Source organism: Ambystoma mexicanum, chromosome 14 (assembly GCF_040938575.1).
Source record: "Ambystoma mexicanum isolate Mex_15411 chromosome 14, UKY_AmexF1_1, whole genome shotgun sequence".
Classification (NCBI taxonomy): domain Eukaryota; kingdom Metazoa; phylum Chordata; class Amphibia; order Caudata; family Ambystomatidae; genus Ambystoma; species Ambystoma mexicanum.
Window position 1 is genome coordinate 164077008 of NC_090940.1, and position 14971 is coordinate 164091978.

The window sequence follows — 14971 nt, forward strand, 5'->3', positions numbered from 1 at the left end:
CATAACATAATCCAACACATCCCGAACTGCCTCAATTATTCAGATGACATTCTAGTCTTCGGAACCGACGTGAACAAACACAATGAAACCCTCATGAAAGTTTGAAAGGCCCTACACGATGCCAACCTCACGTTAAATAAGGACAAATGAGAATTTCGGAGAAACACCCCGAATTTCTTCAGCCATGTCTTCACGGAATCAGGGATGATCCCTGACCCAGACAAAGTATCAGTCCTGAATGATACAGCGGCCCCAACCAACTTGTCCGAGCTACGGTCCTTTCTGGGCCTCACCAGTTACTGCAGCCGATATATCAGGGACTCTGCTTCAGTCAGCGAGCCGTTATGGAAACTAACCCATCAGGATGAAAAGTTTGAGTGGTCCAGTGACTGTCAGAAGGCCTTTGAAACTATAAGAGAGAGGGTCGCGAGTGCAGAGAACATGGCGTACTACGACCCCAACAGGAAGATGGAATTAACAGTTGACGCCAGCCCCGTAGGGCTGGGAGCCATCCTTGCTCAATACGATCCACAAGACCCCTCACTGAAGCACATAGTGGCCTACGCCAGCCGCAGCCTATCCACCACCGAACAGGCGTACTCCCAAACGGAGAAGGAGGGACTAGCCGTTGTATGGGCATGCAAGCATTTCCATCTGTTTCTGTACTGAAAACCATTCCAAGTCATCACAGACCATCAAGCATTGCTCTTCCTCTATGGCAACCCGCAAGCCAAAATGCCTCCGCGGATCGCCCGATGGGGGTTAAGACTCCAGGACTACGCCTTCGACATTATCCACAGACCAGGGAAAGGCGACAATCCTGCCGACTTCTTATCGAGAAGACCAAGAGGAGAGAGTACACCAGAACCATCAGTGGCTGACCGATACTTAAGGTATCTGGTCCATCAGACCACGCCGGAGGGGGTCAACTTGGAGGAACTCGCCAGAGAAATGGAAAACACCCCGGCCTGCCGCATCATATGTGAAGGACTAGAGTCTGAGCAGTGGCGAAGAGCCAGAGAAAGAGGGAGGGTGGCGGGAGGCCAAGTAAGGGAAAACGTAGAACGGCTCCTGTTGGTGAAGGAAGAACTGGCGGTGTCAGACGATCGCCTACTACTGAAAGACTGCAAGCTGGTGATCCCCGAGATCATGAGAGCGAAGGTTATCAAACTAGGCCATGAGGCTCATAGAGGCATAGTCTCAACTAAGCGCATGCTTCGACAAAAGGTGTGGTTTCCGAACATGGATGCCAGGGTAGAGGCAGCACTCAAAGCATGTCCCACCTGTTCCCTGATCACACCAAACCGACACCCGGAACCACTACGCATGTCAGAACTTCCGCAGAATGTTTGGGAGGCAGTTGCCACTGATTTCTTTGGACCCATCGAAGGTAGGAAGTATGTGTTAGCTGTGATGGACGAATACTCACGCTAACCTGATGTGCAGCTGATCTCTTCCATGGCCGCCCACCATGTCATCCCAGCCCTGGACCACATGTTCTCGGCCTATGGAGTACCCAAGGTGCTCAAGACTGACAATGAGGCCCCTTTCTGCAGGCATCAGTTTGCCCAGTTTGCGGAGTATTTAGGATTTCATCACAGGAAGATTACTGCGTTGTGGCCCCAAGCCAATGGGATGATCGAACGGTTTATGGCCAACCTCCAGCGGGCCCTGCAAGTTGCTCGCCTAACAGAACAACCATATGAACAAGTGCTGAATCAACTGTTGAGGGACTATCGGGGGACGCCTCATAGCACGACGGGTAGGACCCCAGCTGAACTCATGTTCGGACGAAACACTCAAACACATTCCTCAAGCTGAAGGGCTCAACCCGCGGACAGCGATGGACATGGAGGTCCGTGAGCGAGACGGGGCCGCCAAGGCTCAGATGAAAGAATATGCAGATAGCCGACGGAGGGCCCAACCGTCCCCGATCGCAGTGGGTGATGTGGTAGCAGTTTGTCAACCAATGACACACAAACACACCGCAGCCTTCAGCGAAGAGCCCCTTCTTGTCACGCAAAGGAAAGGGTCAATGATCACAGCGCAAGGACCAGCTGGTTCAGTCACTCGAAACCCGTCTCATTTCAAGGAACTTCCCCCAACTGAGACGCGACGTCTGAGTGGAAGAGTGCAAGTCCCCTTGGAATATGAGTCCGATGACCAATGCGCAGGTGACTTGTGGGACCAGGCTGAGTCTGAATCTGGGGAGAACAAGGAGATGCCGAAGGTGGAACCTCGCTGAGACCAGGACCGACACGACCGCAGCGAGCCTGGAACAGACCTCATCGGTGGATCGAGGAAATGGACTAGAGGCTCACCAGACCGCCGCCTGTTGCAAAATGTTTGGTAACTGTTTAAAAAGGGGGGAGATGTCACGTTGACGTTCCCAGGACAACGGGGCGGGAGGGACCAGGAGGAGGAGGAGGAGGAAGGGAAGTGATGCGGGAGGGCGGGGAAGGGAGTTCAGTTCACGTGTGAATTTAATAAAGCAAGAAGCAAGTTGGTAACGCTCCGTGTCCGTGTAATTATTTGTGCACCACGAACCAGGCCTGGAGGGAGGACAGCACACTACCCAAAGGGGATTCAGAGTTACAGAGACCCCACCATTAGTCCATACCCCCATATACAGAAAGCCAGAAGAACCGCACCCCCGTCATAGCATTACCCTCCTCCCCCTGACTCCAGTATGCCAGTTGTATAGGGAGTTGGTGGCAGATGCATGTCAGCAACCAGGGAAAATGACACCCGCCACAAACGACAGCACCATTTTGTGGCACACTCTAGGAAGATCACCGCTGGTGGTAGCCTATTACAGGAGTGTAAACACCAAGAAACCTTGCAGATGTTTAACTTTACTCTGTCAGGAAGATCCTAATTGTCCAGTGCGAGCATCGTGTTTCCCAATGTACAGCAGGGCCGCTGAGCCGCAGGAGCCCACGCATGAGTTTACTAGCAGAATGGAGTATGTGGTGCCGCCACAGACTAAAGCGGTAAACCAGGGCCCAATATGGGGTCCCATATGCCAGAGGGTACCTGAAAAAAGGTGCTTTAAATTGCGTTTCGGTTGTCACTTTAAAAAAATATGATATAGGTGTACGCCCATTTTAAATGTGCTTTGACTGTCATGCTACCATCACTTGCGCTCTCGTCCTAAGACTGGTGTCCCAGATATTCTAGATAAAAATAAGGTAACCTTAAAAAATTTGCAATGTTCATCTATAAAAAAAGAAAAAAGCATGATCCAAAAACAAGCAACACGCCCTTGTTACACTTAAAGACAGGAGTTCATGCATATTCTCAAAAACATCAAAAGAATTGCACAAAGCGAGCAAAGGTCTCATCCCCCAGTTGGGGGAGGTCTATGCTTTCTTTACGCCTGTTCTGGCAGAGAGCCTAGCTGGTGACCGTCATGTCCCAGCAGCAGCTCCACTCGTAACTGCCCCTTGATCCCGTCCCTCGGGCCGCCATTGCTTTTCCTGGGGTGGGGTGAGGTGCTGCGCACTTTATGGTTATGCTGCTGCTGCTGAGGGGACGTGCCGCCGCCGCCGCACGGTTCACTCCACGGGCGGCTCGTTTCTTGAGGAGGGCTCTGGCCCCTGCCCGTAGGGCCCACATGGCCTCCGTGAGCCTGGACATCGCCCCCTCCCCTAAGTGCCTGTTTGATGACCCTGTCCGCATCTCTGTCAGGGGTCTCTCCCCGCTGCAGGCGGTCACGCTCCGGGCTTCTCTCACTGATGAGACCGGGGTGCTTTTCCGATCCTCTGCTCAGTACACCGCAGAGAGCAGCGGGGAGCTGGACCTGACCCGCTCCCCGTCCCTGGGGGGCAGCTACACGGGGGTCGAGCCCATGGGACTGGTGTGGTCGCTGCTACCCGAGACCCCTTTCAGGCGGCTGGTGAAGAGGGACGTCTGCAGCCCGCTGTACCTGGACCTGGAGGTGCACGATGCCCATGGACCCCCTGGGCAGCCCCTGGCCAAGGCTACCAACGAGCGGGCCTTCATGGGAGAAGGGGTGCGGAGGATCCCGGTGCGGGAGGGCAAGCTCAAGGCTACCCTCTTTGTACCCCCGGGTGAGTCGCGTTTGCAAGAATGCGAACATGTCACATTCCCGGGCAATGTTCGCAGTTTCCGTGTCCGGCGAGTGGGGTTCATCAGTGCCCTTTTCTGTGGGGATTCTGGGACTTTTTGTAGTGCATTTATAGAATGGAAAGATAAAATGAAATGCACCATAATGCTAAACATTAAACCGTGCATGGATGGGCTAGTCACTCTTGATATGGGACATCTTGAGACCCGCGTTACATGATGATATTCACTCCTTCTAATTATTCCTGTTTGTGGAGGTCTGCTTAAATGTGTCTTTCAACGTTCAGATGTAAAACGTTAGTAGATTGACCCGACGACTCAGGATTCCAGACCCGTCCTTTTATTTAATACAGTTATTTATTGTGCCAATTATGGATACTGGGGTTTTCAACCAACCTAATTGGGAGTAATGTGTGGAGTACACTGGTTTGCAAAAAATGACTCGAATCTTGACTTGTACTTTGAGGGGAGCACACCCTGCCCATAGCGACTTTGTGTTGAGTGGCCAAGTTACCAATTTGGCCAGTCGTGTTCCCTTTTAGCCAGCCGCATTTGGCATCCGTGGGCTTGTATGGCCATGCAAAGAAGGGGGAGGGAGAAACTACACATCCTAGTATGCAGAGTGGTAATAGCTGCACAGAACGCACAGACCGGTGCATAAACAGGCAGAGGGGACATACAATGGCAACAATCTTCAATAAACGGTGCATTACCAAGTATCGAAGGCATACAACTATGCCAAAAAGCAGAGTAGGCATAACGTTGCTTTTAAAGGCGTGGAAAGCAAAGAAAGGTGATTATTAAGTGATGAGCTGTGCAAAAGACATAACGTGCACCAAGAGGCCTAAAAAGCACTCCAAGCCATAACCTATGCTATACACCCCTGGGATTGAAGACATGGAAAGGGTAACAAGGCATAGGGGGGGCATAGAAAGGTGTGGAAGACACATTTTAATGGTGCATTGAAGGCACAAGGGGAACAACGAGGTGCACTAAAAGGCATAACAAGGGTGCAGTTAAAAGTCATGGTAGGTATTAAGCGGCACAGAAGGCATTCTCATACTTAGAAGGAATTAAGTCTAGGAAAAATAAAAGTGCATTGGAACTGTAGGGCATGGCAAGCTCATTAACAGGAATGGGAAGCTTAAAACGGCAAATGGTGCATCGAAGACTTAAAGGCACACAATGCAAAGAAAGAGGTAGGTTAAGAAGTATGAGAGAGCTTGCATAAAGAAGCATGGGCAGCTTTAGAGGCTTAAAAAGGCATGGCACACAATAAAAGTACGGAAGACGGGCACAGCCAAGTCTCGCGCTCCCTTCCTGATCTCACGCAAGGCCAAGATACTCGGATGACTCTGGTTTTGGCACTAGGCTGCATCCCTTATCTTAAGCTGTGTAGTATTTGCACTGCTCCTTGCAAGCTACTAACTAGCCATCAAGTCACTCAAAATGTTTACTATTCGCATACACACAGCACGCCATTTTTTCCTCACCAAGAGTCAATTCTCATTAGCTTATGGCAGGGATTGGAATTGAGATTTGATAAGCAGGCGCTAAAAGCATCTCCTGGGTATCCAGCATTAATCAGTCATCAGGAGCTACCAATGGGGTACCACAAGGTAGTATGTGGCGTTCTGCAAATCGAACTGCCACATAAGAGGGAATGCTATTACTTTGTCAATTATTTATGACCCCTTCTGCTTTAAATGTCATATCAAAGGGTCCTATTGTTTATCAATTGCCAGTAATGCGCAGAGTTAAAGTCACATAGGCGTGTTTGTTCAGCATCCGTTGGCCTGGGGCGCCAATAGTAGCTCATGGTATCAAGCTAACAGGCTCTTCTAGGCTACAAGCAGGAGCTAAATTGCCCCCAGCTCCACCGCTATTTCGAACCCTGTAATGGTTAGTGGTAAATGCACCTTTTGAACCCTAGCCAATCGCTATGATAGCTGTATTGTAACCAGACTTTAGTCTGCAGATGGGAACGAAGGAGGCTTGGGGACTGAGATGGTGGGAAATGGGGTTTAGACAATGAATGTCACATTTGGGTGTGGAAAAAAAACTCAGAATCAGGGGAAGAGAATTTGGTTGAGGTAGTGTGGATGGATGCTTTTTTATCTGTGTTATATCAGCCATTGTGAGAGAACATTTCTATGATTTCCAGCTAGGTTTAAAGCACGGCTTTACATTGAAGGAAATATCTAGACTGGACAGTGCTAGATGTGATGGCTTGATGGACTTTGGAGCTTCTCAAGCGGGCCCTAGTGGCAGGCTGATGATGCCGTATTCATGAATCGGTCTTCTCTGGCATTGAAACTAGTGGAGTGTTAAACACCTTTTATGAATAACCAGGGACTGACCCTGAATACTGTAACCTCCAATGTTATGCACTTGGCTGTAAGACCATTGTCGAGCATCACAATTGTCTGGAGGCAAACCGCTACTAAAGTATATATAACCCCTATGATTAGCCAGATGTACTTGCCCTGGAAACACAATATTCAGCTCAAAATTATACAGGCAGTGGGAGGAGTTATATGCTCTGCTACCAGTCTAAAATATTATCTTGTCAATCGGATGCTAAGGATATAAAAAAGCAAGTTTATGTGTATGGTTAATTATGGCACAGGCAAAATAGGGAGATTGGACGCCAACGGATGCCCTGAAAGTAGTCGAAAATTACTTTTCTAGAAAAATTCTGCGTATTTCTCACTCAACGTCACCTTTTATTAGATGCACATGAAATTAAATTAGCTGACACTCTACCAAATAATTACACATCTAGCATTTAATTACACCTCAAGAAATGTGGGTAAATATCTGCTCCATTAAACAAGGTTAAAAATTAAAGAATTGATGAGCAGGCAACAAAACCAGGTCCTGGGTGTTGTGCATCACACCGCTAGTTAGTGGCTACCACTGGGAAGCAATAAGCAAGTACACGGTGCATCGCAAATCAACTTCCACATGAGATGCAAACTTCAACCTTTTGCCTGTTATGTAATGTATTCTGGATGTCTCTCAATTCTTTATACACAGTTAATGTCACACAGGCATGTTTGTAAAGCACCAGTTGGCCTGTGGAGCTAAATGTAGCTCCTGGTTCCGGTTCGTGTCAAACTAAGACCGCTTTCTTAGGCTAGATCCAGGCACTGAATAGCTCAAAGTTCAGAGCACATTTTTAACCCTGAACAATCACTCAATAGGCCAGTTTGATTGACATAAGAGAATTGGCCATTGCTACAGAAATACCATGGCTTTATTATATGTATCCTCAATTTTAAAGACTGGATTTTAGACTTTGTATACTGACCCAGGGAGTATGCCAAAAATGCAAAGTACATAATTAAACCCTAGCGAAAGTGGGTATGGATCTCGGAGCAGCAATGGTGGAGAGTAAAGAAAGGTAAGGCCCTACTCTTCCTGTCCGTCATACAATACTGTACCTTTTCATTTGCTTTGAGTAGTGAACCATAAGCACAGAGTAGTGTTTAATCGCCTTGGCAAATTACCGCCTAGGTTTTTATGAGCTTGCGTCCACAAGAGAATGCAGGGGATGAAAGCGTCCCTTCTAACCCTACATTGGAACTGTTGCGACTGGCATTACACCCTGAATGTACCCAAGCTACGGGGAATTAAATTGCAAATTGTTGAGCAGCTCCTATTTTTAAAGCATCGCCCAGTTATGGTAAGCTAAGCAACCATAACTCGCGCCACCACCGTGCACTGCTAAGACTAACACCAAGGACATCAAAGTAAGCTGTCTTCCTCCACCTCATCGTCCTTAACAAATACTGTAACTACACAGCCTGATGTCTACGGTCATTGGGGTGTTATAAATAAATAAATAGGGTTACGGGCCATTATCATCCATTGCAGCCCCTGAAATGGCGAATAAAGGCCATTAGCACCCTAAAGCGGGAACCCATGGTGTAAAACATAGATTTTTCTTCCTATAGCGGGACACCTGCGGCGTCCCGCTGTAAGAAGGTAGGAAAATCCTTTTCTAAGACAGCCAACATGGAAAGAGAAGGCGGGGCTCCATACACAGCCCCTCTTCCCTTGCCATGGCAGCCGCAAAACCCTATGAACATATTACCACAAGCACTTTCAAACCTATCCTGCCTTCGAATAACTTTACCAACTTAGAGAAATACAAAATATAGAGAAACATAGAACTTAGAGAAACATAGAGAAACACAGTCTTACGCCCCTTCAATCAGCACTGGGAGACCCTGGCCCTCATAAGATAGCTGTTGCCAGCCCCGCTCAGAGGACAGCGCTGCAGGGTGCCGACAGAGCATCAGGTTCCGTACACTCGCTCTTGCGCGAACCAAGTCCACGGATCGATCTCCCACCTGATCCATGTGGGCATGCATTTTTGTAATCTCGTGCTGTCAGTCCATGACGCACAGTTCCAGAACTTTCCCTGTGCAAAAAATAGGCTTGCTCATGGAAAAACCCAACTCTCTCTGAGATGCTCCCTGCTCGCTCCTACTCCTCCCTTGGAGCCCTCTCTGCGAAAGCACTGGAATGTCCTTATCAGCGTGTGGGCAAGGCCGTACCAGGCCTTCTCAGGGAAACAGGATTTGTTTACGAAGCAATGCAGGGCTACAGTTAGAAAGGCAGAATATTCTAAGAGAAGCCGAGATGAATTAACCCGATGTGAGCAAGCTCTAAAAGGCATGCACTCATAGCTTAGTGTTCATAGCGCTTAAGATTGGCTATCTAAGCGCTATATATGTGCCATAATGCTCCAAACACTCCAATAATGTCTCTATCAGCTACAGAACTGGGGCCTTCGCCCTGCCTGTCTATCTACAATGCATAATGTGACCTACCACCCCTACTAGGCCTGCATATTCCTTGTAGCTCACTACTGCGTGATGGAGGTGGTACAACAGACTATTGTCAGAATTTAGCACATGCTTTGAATAAACTATGGCTTTCAGCGGCTAATGCTGTCATCTAAAGCCCTGATTGGCAAATTTGCATTTTGTGTATCACAACATTCCACCCCTATTCAAAGTGTGGGCGACAATGCTGGCTAATACCCATCAACATAGTATGTAGTGCAGTGATAAATGAGGTGGTGAAAGACCTTGGGGCTTTGCAAGAGGTTTAAGCAAACTATCTTCTAGCGGTTAGTCAGCGTGGCATGCAAGGTTAGTAAAAACACTACCTAAACAAAAATACCTACACAAAGTGAACATGGACATTTACTCTAGCCAAAACCTGGCCTACACATAAATACCTAAATAATTATCGTATAACTGATTGTCAGTTAAAAAGCAACATGCAGTTAGAATATCAAGGCAATCCGGTGTGGTCTAATCTACAATGCACTATTGCATTTATGTATGGTTACCAATTCTAAACCTGGCAGCCTTTCACTCTAAGGGCCTACCCTCGCCCTGATCCCAGGGCATTCAAACGTGACTATGGGCTGTGTGATTAGACACTTCCCCCATGTATGTGGAACCCAACCAGAAACCATCTAATTTCATGAGCAAGGTGAACCCATGGGCACCAGGTTATCTAAATAAAAACAATTCTACTAATTTGCATCAAAGCATGGCATGTGTTATTCATGCAATCAAAAGCAAGCGGTTTAATCCATATGTTTGCTGGTAGCTGTAGCTCTGTGTGCCAGTGGGTTGAGGATGGTCGCCCCCACTCGGAGCGAAAAGCCAACACCTGTGAAAACAGAAAAATAATATGAGGCCGGGAAGCCCAAAAAGAAACACACCAACACAGGTAACAAAGAAACATACAAGTGCTTTATTTCAAGCTGCAACAGTTACCAAGTCAATTGACAAACGGATAGCTATTCGGCTCTCAGTATAACATAACGAACTTCAACGAGGGTTCGATGTGTTAGTGAGAGAGAGCGCATATTGGAATACCCGGGCCTTTTATACAATTTGTCCAGCCCTTGGCCAACCCTCTTGCGGGTTAACCATTCTGCGAAATATTTAATTCTGGTCTTAGGGTTCCTTGCCAGGTCAATCCTTTAATATATGCATTTCGATTAGTTTCGCTGAATAAGCAGTAAATTTACATATAGGTCAACGGTACGACAAGGTCTCAGTTTGCGACCCCGACAAGTGGCCTGCAGGCATATTCATTATTCAGTTGTACGGAGGTCACAACGGCCAGAATCTTACTCAGAATGTCATTTGGCCTCCATTTTGATGTTCAGGGTGATTTCTACTTAACAAGAGAACCTAAAATGGCGGCTCAATCCAAGATGGCGGCTTACATTGGTTTCTCTAAGGTCAAGACCTTGCCGTGGAGTTTGTTCGCACATGATGTTTAGACAACTTGGCATAGGCCAATACACATACAATTGTTACAATAGGAGGCATAATATTGTTTCTATTCCGACAAACCCTCCTTTTGGCCTATGCCAAGTGCTAATACCATTTCTCATGTCTTTGTAAATAACTCCATACATTGTCGTCCATACATCCTGAATCGTTATCTGTAATATCTATAGCCATTAAGTCGTTCACCAGAACCTCTTGCAACACAAACTCTTTAGATGTTGTATCTGGTGCATACATTTTGTGCCCTATCGTGCTCACTGCCTGAGCACAACATCCCCCTAGCATTGCACATATACTAGGTAGACATCGGATACAGCAACAAAGGAGTAGCAGGATTCCCAAAATAACCAGCATGACAGAAAGCACCTTCCAACCCCAGGACCGTAGAGAATCCCAGAACCAAGCATTAATACTCCAATTGTCAGTAGCGCTCTTGCCCTCGTAGTGAAGCCGAGGAGTTCTTCTCGCCAATCTACCGAACTATTCAGTACAATCAACAAACAGAACAGTTAATTGGCGGAAAGATGGAATGTCAACGAAGAGTCCAGAACCCGATGGAATCAGGATACCGGAGCAGGTTCTCTTCTCAAGGAGTACAGGCAAGACCCCCAGACAAGTGCACTTCGAGCAAATATCACATAGATGCCATGTATGCATATAAATGCAGAAAACAGAATAGAATCCACCACTAACCTGAGTAGTTCTTCAGAAACTCCCAAGGAGGAATAAGAAGGAAGGTAGAATCCAACCCAAGATCCAGGTACAAGGCAAAGTAAGCAGCAGGAGAAAATCCACTCTGACTGTCCCAAGAGCACAACCTAACCCGACGGCACGAGGACGCCTACAAGGTACAACAAGGCAGTCTCTAGTCCATGTACCAAAGATGACGAGTTCCAATGCAGGTGGACAATCCTAGCAGGTTAGGATCGTGGACGATCCGAGGTCGAAGAACAGGGCTGGCAGCAAAAGTACAAAGGAGTAGCAAAAGCAGGTCCGTGGGCGATCCGAGGTCGAAGAACAGGAAGACAAGGCAAGAGAGGACAAGATTCTGGAATTACAAGAAAAGGCAAGCCGCTAGAATACAAGATTCAGAAGCGCCGGCAAAACGAACAGGCGTGGCTTATATAACAGTCACATGATCATTAGACGTATACTTAACGTGTAGAGGGAAAAAGGACCGACGTGAGAGGACGCCATCGTCTCCATGCCAACTTCCAAGATCCCGGCAGACGAGAACTTAAAGGGACCGTAACCACCGTTCGTTGGCGAATACGAGAGCCACACGTATTAGTTCTCGTGGAAGCCGGATAACTAAGGCGACCCAACACAGATGATCTCTGCCGATTCTTGACAGTTTCCTTCCCCAAAGAGGCCCCCACACGCCTTGATCTCCAGAAACGGGACAACAAAACCGGGGCATGTACGTTTTCGCATGGCTCCCAGGTGCGATCCTCTGGACCATAGCCCTTCCAGTCAACATAGTAGAGTCTCCTACCGTTCCGAACCTTGGTGTCCAAGATGGCCGACACCTCATACTCCACAGCACCCTGAACCCTGAGAGGCGGAGGATGGGAGGGAAGACGGGTGTTAGGACGGCACGGTTTAATCAAAGACACGTGGAATACTGGGTGTATTTTCCACGACTGGGGAAGAACCAGACGCACCACTGCCGGGTTGATGACATGCGAGATGACATATGGCCCAACAAAACGTGGGAGCAACTTCCTCTGACCAGGCAGGCGTAAATTGCGAGTAGACAACCAGACGTTCATGCCTGGGAGATACACTGGAGCAGGGGTACGATGCCGGTCTGCATATAACTTGGTCCTGTTCTGAGCCTCCAACAATTGTCTCATAACCTGGACATGGGTGCCGGAAATGTCCCTAACACAGGCAAGGGCAGCAGGATTGTGAGCCGGCAGGTCAGGTGCGAGAGGCAAGGAACGCGGATGCTGCCCATACAGGGCAAAGAAAGGAGAAACCTGTGTAGCAGTGTGGAGTGAATTATTGTAGGCAAATTCGGCCATAGACAGTACCGAGAGCCAATCGTCCTGACGCTGAAAGATGAGACATCTTATGTATTGTTCCATAGTGGCATTCAGACGTTCGGTCTGGCCATCCGTCTGCGGATGATAAGCACTCGAAAATCGAGCTTCGATACCTAGTGCAGCCGACAAAGCCCTCCAAAAGCGTGAAGTAAACTGAGGACCGCGGTCGGAGATGATTATAGAAGGAAGACCAAACAACCGAAAGACGTTCCGTAGAAAAAGATCCGCCAGTTTGGGAGCAGTAGGGATCCCTTGACAAGGTACGAATAGTGCCATTTTGGTGAAATAGTCGACTACCACCCAAACAGTATCAAAACCGTCCACCGGAGGTAGTTCCACAACGAAATCCATGGAAATGGAGGACCAAGGATGGTCTGGACGAGGCATAGGTTGGAGCAAACCCACGGGTTTGCCATGTGATGACTTACACTGAGCGCAAACTGAACAAGTATTTACGTAATCAGTAACATCCTGTGATAAAGACGGCCACCAACACCATCTTTTCAGTAGCTCCACCGACTTCCTAATACCGGGATGAGCAGCCAGAGAGGAGTCATGACACCATTGTATAGCAGTACGTCGCGTCTCTGGAGTAGGCAGGAATATCTTACCCTGGTAGTAGGGCAAGGAATTTATGTTCTCCAGCTTGTATTTTGTTACTTCCGACGGATCGTTTCTAAGCCATTCCTGTATACAAGACTTAAGTGACGGACGTAAAGAACAACCACAGACTACCTGTGTAGGTAACAGAGGTACACCAGTGGCGTGAGAGGATTTGGCGGGTCCATGTAGACGAGAGAGAGCATCTGCCTTAGAATTCTGAGAACCAGGACGATAGGAAATAGTGAAATCAAACATGGAAAAGAATTCATGCCAACGGGCATGTCGTGCAGTAGTGCATTTCACTGACTGAAGGGCCAAGAGATTCCTATGATCCGTGAACACCTGAACCGGCATTTGGGAACCCAGCAAATGATGCCTCCAAACCAAGAACGCGTCCCTGATAGCCAGCAATTCGCGCTCCGTGATAGTATAGTTCCTTTCATAAGGTGTTAATTTTCTGGAATGAAAGGCTACTGGATGCAAACCCGCATCGTCTGGGCAGGGTTGGGACAGGATAGCCCCCAAGGCCATATCCGAAGCATCAGCCTCGACAATGAATGGTAGGGTTGGTTCTGGATGCTGGAGCACAGGTGCCGAGGTAAAGGCGGACTTCAGAGAGTCAAACGCATGTTGAGCCTCCCCATCCCAACGGAAAGATCTCTTGGAGCTAGTCAGAGCCGTAATGGGACAGACAATGGTTGAAAAGTCTTGAACGAAACGCCGATAAAAGTTCGCAAAACCTAAAAAGGATTGCAACGCCTTAAGATTGTTGGGAACCGGCCAATCCAGTATAGCAGAGACTTTAGATCTGCTCATCTTGACTCCTTTGTTGGTGATGTTAAAGCCAAGAAACTCGACCTCTTGTACGTGGAAGAGACACTTTTCCAGTTTGGCGTATAAATGGTTGTCCCGCAAACGTTGTAGGACTCTACTGACCTGGACAACATGGGTTTCATGGTTGGGGGAGTATATCAAAATGTCGTCGAGATACACGATCAGAAATTGATCCAACATGTCATGAAAGACTTCGTTTATGAAGAACTGGAAAGTGGCGGGGGCGTTACTCAGGCCAAAAGGCATTACCGTGTATTCATATAGACCGTATTTGGTTTTGAAGGCGGTCTTCCATTCATCCCCTTCTCGTATGCCTACAAGGTTGTACGCCCCACGTAAGTCTAACTTGGAGAAGACCTTGGCTGCGCCGAGCTGATCAAGCAAGACTGATATCAGAGGAATCGGGTATTGGTTTCTGACCGTAACAGCATTCAGGGCCCGATAGTCGATACAGGGGCGAAGGTCCCCCTCCTTCTTTGGAACAAAAAACAGAGGGGAAGCTGCCGGAGAACGCGAATGCCGAATGAAGCCGGATTTTAAGGATTTATCAATGTATTCCTTGAGGATGACATCCTCCTTGGGTGTTAACGAATAAATCCTGCCAGATGGTATCTTGGCCCCAGGAATCAATTCTATAGGACAATCAAAAGGCCTGTGGGGTGGAAGGATCTCTGCTCCACCTGCGTCAAAGACATCCCGATAGTCTCGATACTCTGAGGGCAATTGCGTGTTAAGAACCGCTCCTATCGTAGAGGCGGCATCCATGAGAGCATGGCTTGGGCTGGGGTTTTTCTGAACTGAAGTAAAACAGAACTGGTCACAATGTTCTGAGAGGAAGTTCACTTCCCCCGACTGCCAATCCACCAATGGGTTGTGCAGTCTCAACCAAGGAAGTCCCAGGATGACTTTAAACTGTGGGGCGGCAATCAGGTCGAAGGTGATCTCTTCAGAATGCCCACATTCCGTCCTCATGACCAAAGTAGCAGTACGTTCAGTCACTAGACCAGAAACCAAGGTTGAGCCATCAACCGCATTCACGACCTCGGGGTAGTCTTTGGAAACGATCTG

General features: G+C 48.0%; 1 protein-coding gene across 1 annotated transcript in view; it reads left to right on the plus strand.

The window, feature by feature from the left end:
- Positions 1–3401: 3401 nt before the first annotated feature.
- The window catches only part of LOC138527554 (acyl-coenzyme A thioesterase 1-like), a 111615-nt gene continuing 100045 nt past the window's right edge, over positions 3402–14971 (plus strand). The window contains exon 1 of the mRNA XM_069638809.1: positions 3402–4073. Within this exon, the coding sequence (XP_069494910.1) occupies positions 3509–4073 (565 nt within the window). The 5' untranslated portion in view covers positions 3402–3508. The remainder of the gene's footprint in view (positions 4074–14971) is intronic.